Source organism: Phallusia mammillata, chromosome 6 (assembly GCF_965637545.1).
Source record: "Phallusia mammillata chromosome 6, kaPhaMamm4.hap1.1, whole genome shotgun sequence".
Lineage (NCBI taxonomy): Eukaryota > Metazoa > Chordata > Ascidiacea > Phlebobranchia > Ascidiidae > Phallusia > Phallusia mammillata.
This window is the reverse complement of record NC_137257.1, coordinates 4,063,450-4,086,414: the sequence shown is the minus strand read 5'-3', so window position 1 is coordinate 4,086,414 and position 22,965 is coordinate 4,063,450. Positions and strand designations below refer to the sequence as shown.

Sequence of the window (22,965 nt, the reverse complement as noted above, 5' to 3'; positions counted from 1 at the left end):
TTTTATTTTGTAAATTAGTACATCTGGCTTTAGAAAAAGCTTATTTCTCCTGAACGAACCAAAAATATCATGTACCGGTAGTTACTTTGGGCCTAACACACTTTAAATACGATACGAAATGAAAAGACACATTGCATTCAAATCAAAAGAGTGCGGTATATCTTCAGCTACAAATTTTACATGTAGAAAAGTATGGTGTGTTTGACGAATTCTACGCAACCAGTTATCATAAGTTTAGTTTAGAATTAGATAAAGTTTGCAAATTCAACAAACATTTGTCAGTTGTGCTCAAAGAACTGAACTCGTATTGACCATGTGTGTTTGTGTATTGCGTCGCAAAGCTGCTGTGCTAGCCCCATGTTTGAATTCAACCCATCTTTTATTTAGAATAGGTTAATGGTGTATATATTGACTGTTTTTAAATGCCCAACAGTTACACAATTTTAGCAAAAACATGAAATGCAAATATAAAGGCTTCCAGGACATTGTTTTGTCCTCGAAAGCATTTAAGCACTGTTTATATTGTTCATCAAAATTAGGTCCTTTCAAAAAATACCTATTGTACTATGGTTCTAATACAGTATCCATTACATTCAAACTTGGTTCAGTTCAAACAAAGTTTAGGGGTTTCCGAAAGTTGCAGTTTTCAGTAGTGTAATGTGGTGTATATGTTTGAAAGTGACTTTATTATCGTATCGTATTTTATTTTGTTCACGTGCACTTTAACGCGACAATCAAAGTAACTTTTTTATGAAGCAAAGCAACAAAATTGGTGGTTTTATATAAAAAACGTTTGACGTAATATCTCCTAAACGTCATTAACATCACCTGACTTCGCGGTTGAAGTAAATTCAGGCACGTGCGTGTCACATGTCGCGTTGTGTCTTTTCACAATCTGTCTCACGAAAAACGACATGACGTCATATCAGGGCGTTGCCAAGGAGATGGTGTGGTCGTGCCGTTTTATAAAGTGTTGCTGACTTGCTGTTAGTCGGAAATTGTCTTTCCGGCTTGATCACTCTCTGTTACACAGCAGCCTAAGTGTATCGTCGTTTTGACCCGTCGTTTTATTACTAAGTTTAGCATAGGAAGTCCTATGTACCTTTGTGTCATAGTTTGCGCAAAAACAGATGCTTTACAACAACAGGTTACGTTAGATAGGCATTAGGATTAGGGTAATTAAATCAGAATTTAACAGAGTATAGTAATTTGTTTGACGATCAGACACTTTTATGTGTAAGGTTAATTATTACCAGAAGTTTACCTGTGGCTATTCGTTCCCGCGCGCACAGAGTAAATGTTTTGTTTGCTGGACATTCGTGTTTTAAAGAGACATCACATTAAATTGGAATTAACAATTTACTTTTTATTGTAAGTGGTCAAGCAATTTAGGTGAAAAATGTTTAATGTTTTGTCATTTGCAGGGGTTAAGATATTTTGCCAAATTTGGTGGATAATTTCACACAGATTTGATTAAAAACAATTCTATGGCTCAAAATCCAGGTTTGTACACAAATTGGAATCTTTTGGTAACTAAAACCCATATATTTCTTACATTTTTGTCTTTTTTGCAGGTTACCCACCTCCACAGGGAGGTTATGCCCCACAACAAGGCGGGTATGTCCCCCAGCAGGGTTACCCCCCTCCACAACAGGGTGGATATGCCCCCCAGCAGGGATATCCCCCACCACAGCAAGGGGCATACCAACAACCACCCCAGGGAGGGTATGCCCCTCAAGGGGGTCAGCCACCCCAACAGTGGATGACACAACCTACTGGGGTTGCTGGTTGTCCACCAGGGTTGGAATATTTGACACAGGTAAATGTTTACACCAACAAAACTTTAAATATGTTGTATAAAACTTAAATAATTCATAATTTGGTTATTGAGGCATTTGATCAGTCACATGTGGTGGGTGGGCTCCTCGTTTTGTTTTTGTACTACTAGTTGTGTTTGTTATATAAAGACAATTAAAATCACCATCTTAACATGTGTATACAATGCTGTCTCACATGTTCTTCATGACTTCATGATTATATTCTCTAAAATGTTTTAATAGGTCGACCAGCTTTTGATTCACCAAAAAGTGGAATTACTTGAAGGTAACATTTGCAAAATAAGGTCTAATGATGTAATTCCTAAAAAAGTACAAAAACAAATATTTTTTAATTTTCTGCTTTAGCGATTGTTGTGTATATTTTCTTTAATTTCAATGACTGTTAAGCGGTTTACCTTAGATTAGCGTGTTATGTATTTTGATATGGCTTTTATCTCTTCTTATCTTTGCCCCACTCTGTCACTATTGGCATGTTAGGTAGCTGTATGCCATGAATAAACCTTATCGTGTTGCTAAAAACTAAAATGACAAACTGTTCAGAAACCTTGAAAATAAAATGACTGTTTCTCTGCTTGTGCAGATATAAAATAAACACATTTTTCTTTACTTTTTTTGCAGCCTTTACTGGGTTTGAAACTGCAAACAAATATCAAGTAAAGAACAGCCTGGGACAAAAAGTCTATTTTGCTGCAGAAGATAGCGATTGTTGTACCAGGTATCATCTCACAAATATACATGCTACTTTAAATCAGTGCTTTACATTAGTAGCAAGTTGTGTATGTCACGTTATTAGCCTGTAGTTTATACTATGTCATGCTTTTATGACAGTTTGTAGAAACACAATTATTTCATAAATTATTTAAATGTTTGAGTTCTAAACACATTTAAACAATTTTATAATATGTATCTTGTCTGACAAAAGTTTTAAATTGGAAAGTGTATGAATCCAATTTTGTAAAGAGTTTTGCACTTGTATAGTCGGATTTCAATTACTTGATTTCAATTGAATTGGTATAAAATTTACCTGTGTGAAATACACAAATTCAATGTCATGAACAACTGCTTAAATTGACATAGGTAATCGAAAATATTCTAAAAAAATGAGACAACACAATAACTACTTGTACACGTATTTGTAGACAATGTTGTGGGCCATGTCGAAGCTTTGACATGAAAATTTTGGATAATTCACAACGAGAGGTAATTCATTTGGAACGCCCTCTGCGATGTGCATCTTGCTGGACACCCTGTTGCCTTCAAGAGGTCAGTATTATGTGAATTCAACTGCATGAAATGTGGCCAAACCTACACCATTCTGTGATAGAGTTTCAAAGTTTGTAATTTGAAGTGCTCTGTAAATTAAGTTTATGTACTTTAGGTCTAGAACAAAGACAGATCAAATACATTTTTATTTGTTTAAAGTGACTTATGAGTGTCATGAATGATGTACTACTTGAACAGCAATGTTTAGCATGACTTTTGACGAAATCGCAAAAACCATATGGTCATTAGTCATGGCACAACACTTGGCTGTCAGTTTCATATTAGAGTACTTTCCGCTTTGTAAACTGGTGTTTGGTCACAGCATGACCAAAGCAGCTAGTTTCTTATTGGGGCAATTTCCGCTTTGTAAACTGATGCTGTAGATTTTATTGTGACTGTTACAGTTTATTGCACCATAAATAAGCAATGTTAAATACATCAAAAACCAATCATAAAGATTTTATGCTGTGTGATCTTTTTTATTTTGTAGAAATAATAATTAGCATTGCTGCTCTTAAACAAATTTATACATATGTTTATTGGTCGTATCACTTTTTATAACAGTCCTTTTCAGACCACATATTTACTTATGATAAAAAGATTTGCTTTATGCTTCATACCCAATTGTTAACACTCTGCCATTGATAAAAAATGGTTTACGCAGACTTTCGCTGTACCATTCTTCTAACATGTAATTTCTCCAAATTTATTATTAGGTTGTATTGTTTTGCATCCACCATGACTCATTTCCTTTTATCTTTATGTGCTAATAAAGCCTTTGTTTGCCATGCTGTAAACTTTTCCACACAAAGGGTTTTCTTACTTGTTCTGGAATAATGCAAGGATAATATAAATCAGTTAAAGTCTGGTAGTATAATCTCCAAAAGACTATCCACTTTTACTGGTTCTTAACTGGTGGTCACAAGATATTGAGTGTAGACTATTTAAGTGTACCACCTTATTGGGGAAATAGTTGTACATCTACAGGTTATTGAATATTCATCATGAAACATTTTGATCTAAAAATTCATTTTTTTCGTACCGCTTCTTAATGTGTTGTTTTTTCATTTTCATATCCTAAAACATTTTTTTGTTTAAAAAGTTTAATTGTCAGTGGGTCAATAAACAAACTTCTAGTAGTACAGTAAATGTTGGCTAATTCTGAACCATTTAGACCCAAAATATTGTCTGGTTTAGGCTAAGATCCAAAATAACGGATGTCGATTAGTTTAAGCCTTACCACATTACAAATTGTTTGTACCTCAAGTTTTGTCTGAATTAGGCGAAGATCCAGATTAACTAAGGTTTAATGCACATCAGTTGAACTAGTTTAGCTTTTCTAACTATATACATTAATGAAATTAAATTTTACAGATGACTGTACACTCTCCCCCCGGAACAGTTATCGGTTACATTGAACAACAATGGGATATATGTTTGCCCAAGTTCAACATCCTGAATGAGAACAAGGACTGTGTTTTGAAAATCGAGGGACCGTGCTTCACTTGTAACATGTGTGGAGATGTGGAGTTTAACGTAAGTACCTTGAATAACACAAATATACATAAAACATTTTGGTGATTGCAGTCTTTTCTTGGGGTCTTGAACTGATATTTTTTGTCAAATATTGGAACTGATTTGAAATTAAAATTACCCTGTTTAGTGCAGTTTCGGCAAATGTAGTGTTTTTTTGTAGGAATATACCTTTGGAGAGATTGTCTTAAAAAATCACGGAACAAAATTATAAAAAAATGATGATAAATGTAAAAAAAACAAGGATTTATTTAAATACAGTCCTATTTTAGGGCAAAATGTTGTATGCAATGAATTCAATAAACTGTTGTATGTCAAAAAAACATAAAAAAATGTTCATTTTAGGTTTTGACTAAAGACGACCAAAAAGTTGGAAAAATCTCTAAGCAATGGTCAGGATTAGTGAAAGAATATTTCACTGATGCAGACAACTTTGGAGTCCAATTTCCTATGGATCTTGATGTGAAAGTAAAAGCATCTCTCCTTGGAGCGGTCTTCCTCATTGTAAGTTTTTGAAAGATAAATTTTGAAAAAAGTTGTAGTAAACCTTTGTAAATCTGGACCCGTTTGGACCTAAAAAAATTGTTCGGATTAGGCTAAGATCTGGATTAACCGGTGTCGATTAGTTCAAGTCTTACCACATTTCAAATCATTTGTATGTCGAGTTTTGTCCGAATTAGGCAAAGATCTGGACTAGCTAAGCTTTACTGTAGTTATATATATGAAATTTGCAAACCTAAACACTTTAAAAATGCAAAATATTTCTTGGCATTCAAAAAATTCAAATAGGCAAAATGACAGTTCATATTTTTGGTGAGCTGTTTGTTAGAGTAACCATTGAACTAATGTAGCAAACACAGGCATCATATTGTGCACAGCATTTTGTGTTAATTACTTCCTGTGCCTGTCAATCAACTAACGATGTATGTGCATAACGCTCTAAAGATTAATAAGTCACAAATATACGCTGCACATAAAATCTGTGTATTAATACCCATGACGTTTTTTTTTTTAATTCACTGAACAACATCCTGTCAGACAGCAATAAATGCTTGAATAATATTATATTTATGTAGTCAACCAAAAATATTTCACTAAAACATAAGGTAGCATAAATTCACTTTTTGACAAAGACTGTCAAGCTGTTTATTTAGCCACTTTTTTGTGAAATCAGAAACCTTTGAAGTGCCAAATCTTAAATCATGTAACTAGTGATTTTAAACAAAGGTTAACACAGCAACTCCAGTGTTCCTGCGAAATGCTTTTTATCCTTTTTCTCAGATATCCTAAACTCGGGATAGCAGTTAAACAATTCACTTTATGGGTAATTGTGTCCATAAATCCAGTATGTCGCCATGTAGTATTACTTGTGTACATAATTCCAACTCTCAAACATTAGCTGGTTTTTGGCTAAAATTATTGAAACCAAAAAACTGCTGTACAGGATATTGAGAAACGTGGCAGTAAATTTAATCTAGTTTCACATTATTGGATAACAACGAGAATTCAAAGGGACAAAAAATTTAACAGACAATCTCTACCTTCTATGTGAGCATAATGTAATTGATGTGTTGTTCTGCTCACTGAGCATAAAAACACAATCATGCCTACATTGGCTGTTCACTGTTCTATACTAGCCATTATTTGGACTTGCGTTAAGGCAAAAATATGTAAGCAAAAAAGGTATATGTGTGTTAAATAAACTTGGGTTAGATTTTACAATCAACTTCTAATCTTCTGTCAAACGAAAATTGACCAGAAAAATGCTTGATATAATATGCATAACACACAAAAAATGGTCATGTACACTTTTATAGGTGAAAGTTCACCTATGTTTTAGTTTCTTCATTGTATTGGTTATGCTCCTGAAGTGTTCTAAATTTAGTCCTATTGAGTCTTTGTGTGTTGAATGAGCGTTTGTCCACAAATTCTTTTGTTCTGTAAAGGTGGGGCTGCCTAATCAAATAAGTCTTAGCAGTTTCACCTAACTACAAAGTCAGTCACAAATAAGGTTTTGAATTCCACCGTAGTTATGATTACCTACATATGAGCGTTCGTTGATGTGTGACTAAGTATGAAAATTAAACACCCTTACTAATTGTTTCGGCACAGGTGGCCTTTTTTCATTGCAGTGTAAGCGTTTACTGTGTATTTCTTAATCTAGCTCGCAATGTGTTATATACCTCTTAAATGGAACGATTTAGGTTTGGTTGGTGTAAAGAAAGCTTTTGTGTGATGTCACTCCTTTTGAATGGATCTATTTAAAACCATTTGTCATTTTCATGAAATTTTAATGATCTGTCTGTTTCCGTCCTTGTGAACATAAACACCACAGACACAAAGCAACATACAAAAGCCAGGGCAATTTTTATATTTAAACAAACTATGAGTGTATGTACACATTTAAATAGGTGGCTATATGTATTTACAATATTGCTTAGCAACAACTAACTTCTTACTTTTGATCATGTGTGGTATATTTTACCAAGAAAATCTCAACCAAAAAGTGTCAATCTTTGTTTATGTCTAAATTCACAAGTTTATGGGTATACACTTGTAAATACCTAACAAAAGTAAATACATAACCTTCTAAAGTACATCAATAGGGGTTTTGAATTTCATTATCGCCCTATAAATAATAAATGTGCATGTATATGTCATTCTAATCAAACTTTTTAATGTTTTTGTAGGATTTCATGTTCTTTGAAGAGACAGGTAACCAAGACAACCAAAGGATGGGTGTCTGGCAATAAAAAACACTAAAAGCCTTATGTTAACCAAATTACAGTTTATTGTTACTAATGTTGTGTTACTGTAGATACAGTGCTTATTGCATATACACCACTAATTCTTCGTTCATATTGCATGTACATAAACTCGAAGCGTGAAAAAACGTTTTGTTGCGATATCCTTACTGAAAAAATATTTTACAGATTTTTTATGTTCCAAAGAAAATAGCTACTGATAACTACAAATCTCTGATTAAATGTCGATAATTTTGTTTCATTTTGTCGATTAAACTGTGGTGCATAGAATGCTTTTTCTGCCTACAATGCATGCTTCTATTGAAACAGATTTAAACATATTTTTTTGTAATGTTGTTACATATATCTTGCAATGGTCTAAGTCCTGATCTATAATATGTGTTACTGTCATAATTCCTTGGCAAATTTATGCTTGTTAAGAAAAACAAATTGTTTCATACCATTATATAGTCATACAAAAGACAACTACCAGCCCCTACCTCATGTAAATTGTATCAATTGCAGTTAAAGCCGCAAATGCAGTTAAATTCACGCCCTGTTTACAAACCATAAAAATCCAGTCAAATTCAGGGACAAAATTCGATAATTTTTATGAATGAAGCAACATTTACTAATACTCAACTGTGTATTTACTTTAATTTCCTCCTGCTTCACGATACTGATTGCGTTGTTCGAAAAATCTCGAAAACTGTTGTCATTCCGTTAAGCCTTCAAAGACTCGTCTTGCAGTGCCACTGTTTTCTGAACTAACTTGTAGTGGATTGAAATGCATGTATATATGTAATAATAAAAGTTACTGTTAATGACGGTAGTACATTAGATTTTGTGATTTTGTGAGATGGATTTTTTGCGAAAAGCAAGTTTTTTTCTGGATAGCGTAGCTTTTTCTCATGTTTTAGAAATGCAATACAAATGGTCAGAATGTATAACAGTGCTATAACCTTATTTTGATGTTATTTGTTGCCAAATTTAATAAATGGCATATTGATGTTATTTGTTGCCAAATTTAATAAATGGCATAACAGGCATTATGTATAAACAAGTAATGCTATTCCAGCAGTTTTCGTCATAAATATTAAATATTGGGAAAGCCCATATGAGATGCATTATCACACAGGACATCTCAATGTCGGTTATGTATTATAAAAGCTGCTGGAAGAGCATTGTTTAAACATCTAATAAAGTTGTAAACTTAAATATTTAAACAACCTTCTGTGTATTACTCCTGAAAACAGAGCCATGTGAAACCTAGGTACACATATTGTTTTTGTCTATGTCTTTTTTCCCGTCTAACACGGATTTGTTCCCACGTTTTGGTCAAGAAAGAATGGTTCAAACTGTTTCAAATTTACACACATTATAGATATTGGTCTAAAGATGGTCCATGTGAATTTTGACCCCATTTGATCCCTTGGTTCACCCACAGCCCCCCAAAACGTGAAATTTTTAAAACAGCTATACTTGCTAAAGCAGATGATTCTGGAGTTTCATACTTTTTTGATTGGTACATTGCAGCGTATTTTAAAGTATTTTGTAACTTGAAGTTGTATATATCCATTTTTACCCCCAAATATTTGTTTGTTTATTCACATGTTAATGAGGTCAGAAATACACGACTTAACCTGCTGAAATTTTAAACAGCTGTGGATAGGGTGCTCCTTGTTGGCTGTTAAAAATTTCAGTGCAATCGGCTCAGTGATTACTCTTACAGCCCCAAATATGTTTATACATGCTGTCTTTTGTCAAATTTGTGCTCGCTCGCTGCACAGCTGACGCAATGGGAGTGATTGTCGATAATGGGAGTGATTGTCGAACTGCTTCACGCATGAACGCAGTCGTCACTTGACCATTTTCTCACTGGTTGGGGATAAGATGTTGCGATGTTAGTTATATTGCGCTGTAAACGTTAATGTAGGTCAACTTATTCGTGTTTCGAAACGCAGAGCGACAACGCAGCACGATTTGTTACACCTGTGTAACATGACTTCTCACACTGAAGGCGTTAATAAAACTGTTTCAGAACAGGTTTTGGATATAAACAGCCCAGCGTATACCAATTGATGGTATACGTGCGTACATTTATTGATTAAACATCACTTCCGTGTATGCAAACTGCTCTAAACACATTTTGTAGAACTTAAAAGAGTATTACCAGCCTATCAGTCACAATGCGAAAAAGCAGATACCACAAGCGTCACAATATAGATTATGACGTCACAAAAACTAAGACTGTCAATCTGTGTATTAAGTTAGAAATTAATTTAGGCTTTTTAGGTGCCATTAGATGGTATATATATAAGATATAAGTATTTTATTACATCCTACCCATCAAGGGGTCGCGTAGAAATTTCTGTTTTAAAATGGGGTCGCAGAGCAAGAAAGTTTGAGTAGCCCTGCTCTACAGTATAATGGCCAAGTTCTCGTCCAAAAACGTCAGATATACAAGCGAAAAGTCAAACTTCTAATTGTCAATAAATATATAACACACAAATATCTACATGTAAACTTTTCATACATAACTAGGCGCAAATACTTTTCATTTGTTTTCAGTAGTGGAAGCATATTGGAGGTATTGTGCCACGTGGCCACGTCTGGTTGGAAGGAGACAACAAATCCTCCTCACGTGACTCGAGACACTTCGGACCTGTTCCTTTTGCGCTCATCCACGGCAGAGTTTTTGCCAAGGTCCGTATTTGATTGGCATGGAGTTAACCTTTGGGTCATCTTGTTTAACTTTCGCTTGACACTTTTAGTAACAACCCGAATTGACATCTTTTTGTAACGAAACAAGTAGGAAAACTGAAACGGCGATAATTTGTATGAAAAGATTTATCAAACATGAAAACCACATGACTCAAAAGACTATAGCATTGTATTGCAGTTTTAGATGCCTTTCCTTGGCATGTGAAAACCTCTGCATCATTGTCACTAACACGGGGTCAAATCGTACGTGAACCGAAATCTTATGAAGGCACACTTGTCACATGAATGTGTTTAATAGTTCAGCTAACCACAATATAATTTCAGAAATAAATTCGTTTCTATTGATTATTTTTGGCCTTTGTTCTAACTTCAGTAAAGATTATCACTTGTGAAGTTACAACAACCCACTAATTAAATTGCTCGTTTTTTGACAAAACTTAAGCCCCTTTGCAAACTATTTGGATCGTACGTCGCATACACAGAATAAAAGGTTTCTGGAGTATTTGTTTATGATACTCCAGAAACCTTTTATTCTGTGTATGCGACGTAAGATCCAAATAGTTTGCAAAGGGGCTTAAGTTTTGTCAAAAAACGAGCAATTTAATTAGTGGGTTGTTGTAACTTCACAAGTGATAATTACTCGCATTTGACGACATATATTTTTTTCTAACCATTTAATAGGGTTCCACATATTGGCCAAATATACGGATTGAACCCGTACCGTTATAACGTTTAAGACATGGTTTGGAAAAAATACCAAACGTTGGAACGCGAGTATATTTTGAAACCAAAATTGGCACGGCGGTGTGTTCGAGTTGGACACCCCTGGTTTAGGCCCAATCAAAATACCACGACGCTGTCACGTCATTTAAAACACTAAGGCGTTTTAAATTACAAGGGTACACAATACAACATGTGTTGTGCTCTAATGCAACTGTGTTGTGGTTGTAATGTTAATATAGTGTGAGATATAAAGAATTATAACCACACCTACCCACATGCTTAGCTTTAATCTTGTATCGGACTTTGGACTTTAAATTCAAACGTTTTATTCGTATGCATTAATTTCATTTTAATTGTATCGGTCAAATTACGTCGCCTTTTTTACACACAAAAGCTTGACCGGCTATTAAACCTGTTTTCTAATCACTGCACCGGTCATAAACTGACTCAAGGATATATTTGTATTGCTAATTTACGTGTTAACAGGAACCATGTCTTAAACGGCTTCCAGCCATGTTTCATGGGACGTTTCTATAACCAATTTGCAGAATAAATACGGTTTAGAACTCAATTAATCTTCTCGGGCGTACGTTTTTACAACTATTCTCGCATAACAAAATGTGACCTGAACGCTATAATCAGCGTATTTTAGGCTTAAAATCAGTTACCATTGAGTTCCCGTAACAGTGCATTGGTGTATAACAAAGGTACATGGGAATAACAGAGCAGTTGATAGCTCTCGCGTTGTTACATTTGTGTTGCGTGTTTAACCGCAAAGTGGCGTTTGTGACATGATTTGTCAAAATACAGATTTGGGAATGTAATTACAGTTTGGCGTCTTATAGGTTTAGTTAAACAGCGTTAGTTTGTTTATTGGAGTCAGATATACGGTAGTGTTTCAATTGTCTACCCTAAGGGTCAGTACAATCTCATCACCAACTTTACTATCCATTGAAGTCAAATAGCACTAAAACCACTCTACGATTTTGCCTCATGTACTTTAAAAACTTGGTTGGATTTAACCTATTGTGAAGCATACTGGTTTCAGGTCACATTTAGTCCAATGAACTGCTACCAATCAAGGCTGAAAACAATAAAACCGTACAGGAAAATATGCATCCGCTTAGCCTGATGTGTTGTTGCTTACCTCATTAAGATTCGTAGGTTAATTTCTGTGTACGTAAATCGACCGATTGGAGTAAGTTCGAATCGGAGAAAAATTTAATCGCCTTACACATACAACATTATCAACCCCAAAATGTAACGTATCTCTTCACAAAGAAGCTTCGATAATTTTGTCTGATTGTAAAACAATACTTTGGTACCATGAGTTGAGAATTGAACTGTTTTTGGACGCTTATATATGATATATATGTAACCCAGTGGTTCTCAAACTTTTTTGGTTGCCACGCCTCTGGAAAAGTTTTTGGGACTTGCGACGCACCATCAAATAGTTAATGAGGGAACTTTTTATTAAAATTGTGTTTATTGGTACAACAACAAAAAAGCCACGAAACAAAAATTCTGCGACGCCCTTGGAAAATTCAAATGACGCACCAGGGCGTAGCGACGCACAGTTTCAGAACTACTGGAACCGATTAAACCACTTCCCAACCTTTGCCGACGAATTCCTCAATCAGCAATTCTAAACATTCTCATTATAGACTACATAGTAGATGCTAAACCATACAAACTCAATTTAATTTGTTTTTGTGCACTTATTCCTCAAATTTTGAGAACCACTGACTGAAAATATGTAGATGTTTGTCTTTTTCAATGTTGCAAAAGCAGCAATATGACACACTGTCTAATATCGCCACTATTTTTTGTGACAAGCGAGAACTCTGGGCACAGCATGGTTTAGTGCATATTATGCAACACAATGCTGAAATAACATGCAAATAGCAAATTATGTACATACAGAATTGAACAAAGCAGAAACAAGATAAAAGCCAAACAGGCTAAAAATTTGGCAACATAGTTTAGTTCTATAATCAGTACCCACCTAAACTGCATAATATGTTACAACAACGATATTACCTTGAATACAAACTGAAACATGTGGAAAATACTGACTTTGGCAAAGTTAGAACTTAGTTCAAATCAATCAATATAAGCAAAAACAAAGATAGCACACAAGGGTAGACAGTGCTGCATGATAAAGTGTTAGCAAATGTTGTTAGATATGTGAAGACGCAGAAGTATGGTGGGGTGGCTAGAGGCACTTTAAAGTTTAAACAGCTTGTTTTTTAGGGTTTCAATAGGAAGACAATACCTCAAAACACAGGGTGATAAATTTTGTAGTTGCCTAATATGAAACATCATGTCACATTTCACTTTGTCAGAAATGAAAAAAAAAACATGCACATGATACCAATAATACCATGATAAAAATCAAAATTAAATTCACTCAGAAAAAGGAAACATTTATGGTGCTAAAACATATTATTTTACTGTTCCCTATTTTCTGTTTCTTACAATCCCTTCTTTTTTATATACTCCTCAATTTGTCCCTGTGAAAAAGGGCAACTATTTATACTATTCCAACAATATTTGTAACACTCATATGTAAATCATAGTACATCAGGCTCATTGAAAGCATCATACTAAATCAGCCGGTCACCCAGCATTTCCATATGGCAAGGCGTAGGCTAGAAAAATCTAGCCAGCGGTGGGATTCGAACCCACAACAGGAGTCTTTCTGGGACTCGCTCTAACAACATATCTACCGATCCCCTACTACAAAGCTGACATGTGCAGCATACGAAGGAAAGCAATAGTACTTGTGATCAATGTTTGATGGGTTCAGTGCTAAGCCTGCATAACTCAGTTGGTGGAGTTTTTAGCATACACCTTGCCAATGCTTGTTGACCGGTTGATTCTATATGATGCTTTTATTTGGGCCTGGCATAAACTCTAATTTTACACATTCGCTAATTTCACAAATAAAATAAAAAAGAAGCTTACGTCAACAAACACAACCTTTTTTGTATGACTTTTTTATGAAGTGCGGACAAAATTGATTTTGAAGTTCTGGTAAAGACATTAACCTTAACCTGTTGTGCTTAATACAGTTTTAATTTTATTTTGGTTAAACACAGTTTCATGAATACCTTTGTGATTCTTTACACTATTACACCTTCGTCATCAATTTCATCATCACTCAGCAATTTTTGTTCAAATGCAAAAGTAAGTAATCGTTCATGTTTCAAGCGATCTTCTGCTGTCTCAACTGATGTAACAATCTGTCATAAACACATAAATTATGTTAAGATTCGAATACCAACATGTTGGACTAAGGGTTGTAACAAAGATGTACAAAAAATCCGTTAGATTTAAATCCCAATAAATGTATGGCACATTCTTTGTTCTCCCCTCCAATGAAAAAATGGGTGAACAGTGAACTAATGTAGTACATTGGTATATCATGTACAGTCAAACTTCGATACTACGCCACCCTTTGGGACCGAGAGAAAGTGGCATAGTAGCGAGGGTGGCATAATAGCGAGGGTTGTTTTTAAACATAGCCTTGTGACGGGGTGGCATAGTAAACATATTTTCTATTGAATTTAGTTGGTGACGATCAAAAATGGTATAGTAGCGAGGTGGCATAGTATCGAAGTTTGACTGTAGTATAGTAAATACAAAAATTGACATTTTTGGAGCCTGCACAGGAACCGCTGGGTGATCAAGGGTCAAACTTTAAAAGGATCAACTTTGGATATCTAACTGACATTTGTTTGTGTCCCATTTTGGGAAGGACACCCATAATATCATAAACCTAACTTTGTCAACTGTACTGTATTTTTGTAGGATATTTAAACCTTGTCTACTTACATAAGTTGGCAGCTGGGAATTTTAAATAAACCATAAAGGTTAGAACTGGAGTTGTAAGTGGCCGTTTCTCTTTATCTTAAATCTTTAACTACCTCATCAGAATTACAATGATCATCATCATCAATATCAGGGACAACTTGTGCTTGCGATACCAGGGCACGGAGTGGTTTTCGTGATAAAGCCATTGCTTCCAATTCAGCCAACACTTCACTAGCAGTCATTCGTTGATCTGGATGTAACGTCAAAAGGCCGCGAATGATTCCATTTGTGGTCAATGATACTTGTCCCGTTCTGGAAAAAGTAAGTTTAGTAAATGAAGCATTACATTTATTTATACATGAATTAGATATTAATAAATACACAAAGACAAAGTTAATAAAGAAGTCGGTTAGTCAGAAAAACTGGTTAATAAAGACGATTTAATGAATCCCAAATTGCAGCCTATCGTTTGTTGAGAAAAAGTCTGTATTACACCACACAAATAGCCAAAAAAAAAATTTGGTCACACAAATAGCCAAAAACGCCATAAACACTTGGCACCCTCATTCCTTTGATATTCGGTTATGTACATAAAGCGCATTTGTCCAATCAGCATCTCCAGGTGAATGGTCTTTTGTTTCTTAGATTAACGTTTTTAACACGTGATTTAGTTTGTATGTTTTATGCTTCACAAGAACTTAGCCGCATTATAGGTGCCAAGTCAAGTGTAACTGAGAACTTCTTCTTTCGAGTAAATGCCTTTCTCTCCTTTTTCAAATATTGCTCTCTCGTTTTCAGTATATATGTAGTGTAAAATTCGGAGTAAGAGACTCCACTGTGCATTTCTCGTTTACTTTGTAGTTCGCTGTATTTCATGTCTCTTTGCTAAACTTCTAAACTGGCCTTTTGCTAAATATAATTCTAACCATATAAAATGCAGTGGCGTTGTTCTTTACTTTAGTATAGGCAACTCAAACTATAACAAAATAGAACTCACATGCATCCTTATGGCTATCGTGTAGAATAATTGAGACTCATCTGCTAGCTGGTATTCTTAAGACTAAACATTAGGTTAACACAGCAGCATAAGGCACATCATTTTAATGGTACCCGATGATGTTCATTAAAATGATGCGCCTTATGCTGCCAGGTGGTGTGTCCTTCGGGATTCACAAAGTCACAAAAAACGTTTTCCAAATTCAAATCAGACGCACTTTATATAACATGAACCAAGACTTACTCTGGAATTGAAAACTTTGCATGCTTGATTTTTGTGAAAAGCATTTTTGGTTTTGGATCATAGAATGGAAATTGCCCATAGAGCATGGTGAAAAGGACAACACCTAGTGACCACATATCACTCGGCTTTCCAGCGTACGGTTGACCTGTAAAATGTAAAAAAAATCCACCTATATATTTTTTAAACGTGTAAAACATTAAACCATGGGTAGGCAGCCTTTCGAGTAAGTCAGGGGTGTGCAACCCGCGGGCCACAATCCGGCCCGCCAAGCCATTTGGTGTGGCCCTCAACAACACTCTGATTAGTTTTCGGTAAAACTCCTAATTTGCTATACGTAACAAGAATAAACTAAACCAGCGCATGGAACTTAATTCACCCAGACCTATGGTCTTCTATTCGCACTAGGTGCTTGTTGCGTACAATACCGAATGTGACGTAATATACCTCTATGTCTAGTAAACAATTACTTTGTTGTGAAAGGCAGTGTTGCGACGAAACTTACTTGCACCCAACATTTTAAAGTTGATTTTAAAAGCAAAATAAAACAAAACGCAGGGTGTGGAAATAATATCGACATGATATTATAATGCAAGCCGCACAAACAGTAGTGTAAAAAAGTGTAAATACGGTACATGAAAAAAAATGTGTGGCCCTCGCTTGATGTCCGAAATTGGTTATATGGCCCACCGCCGAAAAAGGTTGCACACCCCTGGAGTAAGTTCTTATAAAACAACAACTAGTATTTTGATTCGCATTACACCAGTTGAATGACAAATGTGTTAAATCAGTTTAAAACATTATTCACAATAAACAAAGGAGTTAAACTTGGGACCGGGCATCAACTGACTCAACTCAACTCAGCTCAACCCATCCCCAGCAAACAGTATTTTTTTCAAACAAGTCATAAGTTTGCACCTACCACTTAAAACATCTGGGCTTATATATGCAGGACTTCCTCTTTGATCTGTTAACATTTCACTTTCACTGCTGAGATGACAACCCAGGCAAAAATTTGTTAGAGTCACTTTTCTAACTCGCATGTCCAACACCATGTTGCCAAGTTTTAAGTCTCTATGCACCACATTTATCTGTAAAGATGGAATGATTTGTCACAACACAAGCAAAATTTAAATAATGGGTAAATTTAAAGGGTCTTCGAAGGGCAAACAAACAGTCATGATATTTTAGGCAACTCTTTCAGCCAGAATTGCCAAAATAGAGCCAACAAATGAGAAAAAAAACTTTAAAGAATTTGTCATTGGTTGGAGTTGGAAAATTTTTGACCAATAAACTTAGGAGACTTTACAAGCTTGGTTTTTGCTAAAAAAATTTTTTTTGGTAAATTCAACAACAAAAAACAATTTTGGCTTTTACGCAAACTACAATTAATAGCACATGTCTTTAATTATAAAAAGAAGCGATGAGAGTTTGGTTGTCAACTAAGAGAATTTGTCACCATGATCTGACAAACATTGTCAGCAAAAGATTCAAACAAGGTTTTAAGATGTTTCTCCATAAGATAGGTTTCATTACTAAAAATTTACCAAAATGTTAACATTGAAAGACATGACAGTTTTACATGATATGAATTATGGCCTATGGGGACCAATCAATAGCAAAGTGCCACATGTGTACATCATATTACCTTTAAGTTAAACAGGCAGGAATGGAGAATTTAAATGTTGGGCTCAATGCTTGTCTTGACAAACAAATTTGGACTATTCCCTAGTCAGTGTTGTAGTATGAGGGCTAATAAGCTTAAATGTGCTAAAATAATCCGAGACACAATATATACTTACTTTATGTAAGGAGTATACAACTGAGACAATAAGATAGAATATCCTTGTCGCCTCCCGTTCACTTAAACGTTTTGACTGTATGACATACTGTTGGAGATTTAGGTAATTGCTTGTAGATGAATCTTGCTCATGTCGAGTTAAACAGTCAAGAATCAAACCTACTCGAGGAATAACTGTGCCTTTTGCCTCACTATATGATGAGTCCTGTTAAAAACATGCATTAAGAATTATAGTTGGTGCATTATTTGAAAAGTGTTTTGAAAAAAATTGGTCTTGTTGGAAGTCTATTGTTTATTTAAAATACAGTAAGCCTTGGCTAATCCAGATCTTCACTTAATTCTGACAAAACTTTAGGGACAAATCATTTGTAATGTAGTGAGCTGTTAACTAATCGACATTGGTTAGTCCTGATCTTTACCTAATATGGACAATTTTTTTTTTGATTTATTGCTAAATTTTGAGTTTCAAAGTAAGGGTAAAACTAGAAAAGTGGCTTTCTGATAATATATTTTTTGTACATTGCATATCCTATTTACCAATTCACTATACACATCATTTGATTTACACATATGATTGTCTTTGCAAGCAAAAACAAATGGGTCCCCACACACGCGTTTGTGCGGATTTACGGTAAACAAATGTTGCGGTCATAATGAACATTTGAAATGACAAAAAATGGACAAAATTGGTCAGACATTGCTGGAAGATGGTGCAAACTTACTTTAAACAAACCATGTTGTCGAATAACACCAGGGTGAGAACTGAGAAGTGAAAGAAGACTGTGTTCGTTGTGGAGCAACATTTTTCCACTTCTTACTTCACTGTTGTTTGATTCAATCTTGAGAACCTTGAAATGGACAATATTTTTACCCGGAGAAATTTTATCAAATTGCCAACACTAATAAAGACATCTTGATAAAATGATAAAAACAGAATGATAAACGCATTTTTGTTTCATTGCACAACAGATTTAAGCTTTTTTCAGGTTCATTACCACATTAAGTGATCACATTATTTGATTTTAGACCAAAAAAGTACATGTTTAAGATTTCTGATCCCCGGACTGGTAAACAAACTATGTAAATATATTCTTGGTATTTGATTTGCCAGAATATTAGTTTTATTAAACAGTGTGTTTAACAACAGTAATTATGTATCTGTTACAGAGCAGCTTTTTCATTGACAGAAAATCAGTAATATAGATGGAATCATAAATCATCATCTAAAAATAGAAAATTTGTGTTTACCTTGGCAACATAATATTTACATGTGTTTGCTTTTCGTACCAAGTATTGAGAAACGCACTTGACAGGGCACGAGCCGAGCTTAGGACCTGAAATATATTCCAATTGTAATTGAATAAAATGCTATAGCAGTAAAATTACGTAATGTTGCGAAAATGATGTGCATTTAATCCTACATTTTTTTACTTCAACCATTTTAAACATCGACAGCTGATCAAAATTTAATATAACTTTGAAAACAATTGGATGTAAAATAGTGGTTCCTCTATTGCCAAGTCTAGTTATCACCAGTTTAAAAATCTACCACCTAAGTTTAAATTCATAAATTAAACCAGGGGTGTGCAACCTTTGTCACTGTGGGGCCAAATACAATTACCAAGATTAGATTGCGGGTCGTACAATTATATAACACAAGGTGATTTTACTTTTTTGCATGCCAAATATGCTTAACTACAAGTAAAACTGGCATTTTACTTTAGCCACATATTGCCAGGTCGCAGAAAAATAGCATCAGGCACGTTAACCTGCTTGAAAATATATAATAGTTGGACTCTTTGCCAGTACATTTGAAGTCCAAGGGTCTCTGCGGGCCGCACAACCTTTAATCAAGGGCCGCATTTGGCCCGTGGACCACAGGTTGCACACCTCTGCATTAAACCATACATTGAGCGTGTCTAACTTTAACAGTAATAAAAACCTTTTGTAAGAAAAAAGATATTAGCCAGTACGTGACTGTTAAACATCACAATGTATCTATTGCCATCTTTTCTTTAATATATATTTTTGGTTTACATGGCAACTGGATATTAAAATGCTGGTCAAACAAAATAATTGAGTAAGCACTTTATTGTAAAAATGATTCTTGTTGGTACACTATTCACGGTTTTGAATAATCTGAGCAAAAAAAATCAGATCCAATATATTTGTGTAGAACATAACTACGTTTCGACAAGTGCTATTGTCATCATCAGGTTATAAGAATAAACGCGACAGAAGGGACGCAACTGGGTGACGCACAAAGGTACACCCGTTTGCACACCTTCTGGGTGCGTTTTATTTTACCCCGCTTAATTGCTTTTACATATTAACTTGGTGTCAGCTTTTTTTACCTTTGTGCGTCACCCAGCTGCGTGCCTTCTGTCGCTTTTATTCTTATAACCTGACGATGACAATAGCACTTGTCGAAACGTAGTTAGTTCTACACAAATATATTGGCTCTGATTTTTTTGCTCAGATGATTCTCTTTAAATAAGAAACTGCTGATACTAAATAGACAAAAATGTTGAAACCCAAGGTTTTATTGTCCTTGGTTTTATAGCCTTGATATAAATAGTTTGTTTGCTTGACAAATATATAACCTACCGACAAGATATGGCCCAATTCTGTTCTTTACAGTTTTGTGTTTGGTACTGGAAACAAATGGATCCATGTTTATGAGATTGTCAAAACTCTCATCATTTTTATCTTCAACATGTTCTGTTGAGTAAAATATTTAGCATAGTAAAAAATGAAACTGAATCATGTACCAACTGTTATCAGACCTTTTTTCATGTTCAGCCTAGCGGTAAATCAGCAAAATCCCTTTTAATAATTTAAAATGAAACATGTCCGAATTTGGGGGTAAAAAATTAGTAGCCTTACCATGATTATGCACTGCGACAGTATGTTCTTTAGGCAAATCGTTCCAAATGACCTTTTTCTTAACATTGCTCGATCGACTAGTAACCAGTGAAGATTTTAAAACAAGAGGTGTTGTTGTTACTGGTGGTTGAGTATTGGATGAATGTCCTACATCTGATGTACCCTGTTAATATTTACATATATAAGTTAGCCACAATTAGTTAACTAACTAAATTGCGATACAATACTGTTGCTTCTAAGGTTATCTTACACTATTTTCCCACCAGCCACACATAAATCATTTGGGAAACGATAGTTATGCAGTATAATGTACAAGGACTTTATCCACAGTTTATATAGATATACCAAACGCAATAATTTAACCACTGATAGCAGTCTTTATGATACAATAAACTTGTGTTTATAGAGGTTTAGGTCATATTTTACAATGTTGTTGTCATGTTGCAGTTAAAAGTTGTTGTGCAATAAAAATCTGGAACATTTCACATGAAAATATTTTATATATATACTGTTAAAAGTATTGAACAAAAAACATAAAGCTGCTTTCTATGACCATTCCTGTATTGTTATTACAGATATTTTTTTGCCACAAGACAACTTTTTTATGACAACAAAATATTGTCATGGACTGTATAACCAACTGTCAGTGCACGGCACATTTGTTTTGCAATTTTTGCCACATCGATTTGGTGTATTTTACATTCTGAGGATTATGACCTGACAACTGCTCTAATTTTGCCACATCCATTTCATGAGTTTTACAGTTAGATGGTTTTAACACAATATGACTGTATTATCTATGCAATGGGGTGTGTTGAAAACTGAAAATGTTGTACTTACTGCTTTTTCAGAAACAGTCTCACACCTTGGATTCACTTGGCGACCTAAAAAAACAAAAACATTTAAGTATTTTTACAAGTCACAAACGGTCAAATCATAACTTACCTTGTACTTCAACAGAAGGATTTCTAGCAGCACTTGGTGCCATAGCTTCAGTGCATTTACGCTTACTAGGAGGTTGCTGGGGTCCACTGGATAAGTTGTGTGTACTGCCTTGTTTTTGTTCCGCAACTGGACAACCAGTCATTCCAACAAAATGCCTTTTTTCCTCAAACGGAGATTGTAGTGGCGATTGAGGGGGTAAAATTCCACCAAACATATTTTGCACCCCTGGTGAATAAAGCATGCCTAAATCCCCGGCACTCCTAGCACGTTTTCGCCTTTCCTGGTGCAAAAAAGTATTCAAGGCATCATTTGGTAAATTTGGTGGCACTCGGGGCTGCGTTGACGTCGAAAATACATCATCATCGCCTACATCCTCGTTTTGTACAACATGCGTTGATGTTTCGGAGCCAACACGACCTCGATCAACAGGGTGATAAAAATTTTGAGGCAGGTGTGGTGGATAATAGTAAGGAATATGTGAAGCCACAACTGGTACACCTTGAATGTAAAGAGGGTGGTACGACGCAAGACTGTAACGACGAGGGTAGGGGTACGCTGGGGGTGCATATCCCCCATATTGCATTGGAGAGTTCACTGGATGAGGGCAAGGAAATGGCCTGTGAGTTACCTGAAAAAAAGGTAAAAAATTAGCACAAAAGTCAATGAAGGTTTGATGGCTAATCAATGTTTAAGATATGTATATCTCATATATTAAACAGTAATCCTTGGTTAAACCGGATCGGCGCATTTTTCAGCATTATTTACAAGGAATCCTTGGGTAACCTAAAACTATTCCTTAAACGTAATAATTACCTGAGGGAGTAAGGTTGGGTGAATTGCTTGAGATGACGAGCCATGATGTTCATTATTAGCTACGCTGGGTGCTTCATTTGATTCGTCGCCAATAAGTTTTGCCCGAAATCTGCTTCGACGATGTAAATTTTTCAGATGCTGTCTCCTTGCGTCTTCCATGCTGTTCGCAGCCCCAGAATCGGGTTGTTCGCCATCTCCGCCTTGGCTGGCCATTGACTGAAAGATTGGAAGCCTAAGGCAGTAATATTCTGGCTCTGTTTATCCACAAAACAACACAAAAATTCCTCTTCTTTTTTTCTTGCGCAAAGCCAGCGTGTTGTTTTGATTCCTATCGTATACTACATTTTCCGAGTCGTTGTGTGGACAATTTTCTTCCAGCAGATTTTTTTCATTTCAAAAATACGAAAGTTTCATTTAAGAATAGTTCTTCTTTTTTATTTACTGATGATAAAGTGGAAAAGATTTATTCGGTTGAAAATACACTTTTATGATACAGATCACCGCCAAGTTGGCCGAGTGGTTAGCCAAACCGCCTTGTGATCACAAAGTCATCGATTTTAATTCTATCTCCGTCGCTTGTGTTTCCCTGAGCAAGAAACTTAGAGAGCATTGCTCCAAACTAGTGGTTCCCGATGGGTTGAA

General features: G+C 35.2%; 2 protein-coding genes across 3 annotated transcripts; one reads left to right on the top strand and one right to left on the bottom strand.

Annotated features, from left to right (window-relative positions):
* Window positions 1–1,403: 1,403 nt before the first annotated feature.
* LOC145232222 (phospholipid scramblase 2-like) lies at window positions 1,404–8,215 on the top strand. Its single transcript, XM_080096767.1, has 8 exons — window positions 1,404–1,503; window positions 1,575–1,819; window positions 2,061–2,103; window positions 2,457–2,553; window positions 2,978–3,101; window positions 4,476–4,637; window positions 4,980–5,138; window positions 7,325–8,215. Exons 1-8 carry the CDS (start codon window positions 1,488–1,490, stop codon window positions 7,385–7,387), a joined length of 909 nt encoding a protein of 302 aa, XP_079952893.1. The 5' UTR covers window positions 1,404–1,487; the 3' UTR covers window positions 7,388–8,215.
* Window positions 4,866–22,719, bottom strand: LOC145232220 (uncharacterized). Of its 2 annotated transcripts, none has more exons than XM_080096766.1 (13): window positions 22,324–22,719; window positions 21,511–22,138; window positions 21,406–21,449; window positions 20,566–20,728; window positions 20,287–20,400; window positions 18,928–19,013; window positions 18,402–18,527; window positions 17,681–17,884; window positions 16,801–16,969; window positions 15,882–16,026; window positions 14,755–14,953; window positions 13,939–14,070; window positions 4,866–5,207 (listed from the first exon to the last, which is right to left on the bottom strand). In XM_080096766.1, the coding sequence occupies exons 1-12, from the start codon at window positions 22,534–22,536 to the stop codon at window positions 13,951–13,953; spliced, it is 2,211 nt and encodes a 736-aa protein (XP_079952892.1). In that variant the 5' UTR covers window positions 22,537–22,719; the 3' UTR covers window positions 4,866–5,207; window positions 13,939–13,950. The 2 variants fall into 2 exon arrangements, with proteins under 2 accessions (XP_079952892.1, XP_079952891.1); XM_080096765.1 differs by lacking the exon at window positions 4,866–5,207 and adding an exon at window positions 12,669–13,338.
* Window positions 22,720–22,965: the final 246 nt, after the last annotated feature.

Excerpts from the sequence above, each read along its gene's own strand:
- LOC145232220 (XM_080096766.1), bottom strand. The coding sequence starts at position 22,536 with ATGGCCAGCCAAGGCGGAGATGGCGAACAACCCGATTCTGGGGCTGCG. Across the intron at positions 20,729-21,405 it reads AGACTGTTTCTGAAAAAGCA|GGTACATCAGATGTAGGACA; the intron begins GTAAGTACAACA and ends AAATATTAACAG. Across the intron at positions 14,071-14,754 it reads ATCATTGTAATTCTGATGAG|ATTGTTACATCAGTTGAGAC; the intron begins GTAGTTAAAGAT and ends TGTTTATGACAG.
- LOC145232222 (XM_080096767.1), top strand. Across the intron at positions 2,104-2,456 it reads AAAAGTGGAATTACTTGAAG|CCTTTACTGGGTTTGAAACT; the intron begins GTAACATTTGCA and ends CTTTTTTTGCAG. Across the intron at positions 2,554-2,977 it reads GATAGCGATTGTTGTACCAG|ACAATGTTGTGGGCCATGTC; the intron begins GTATCATCTCAC and ends ACGTATTTGTAG.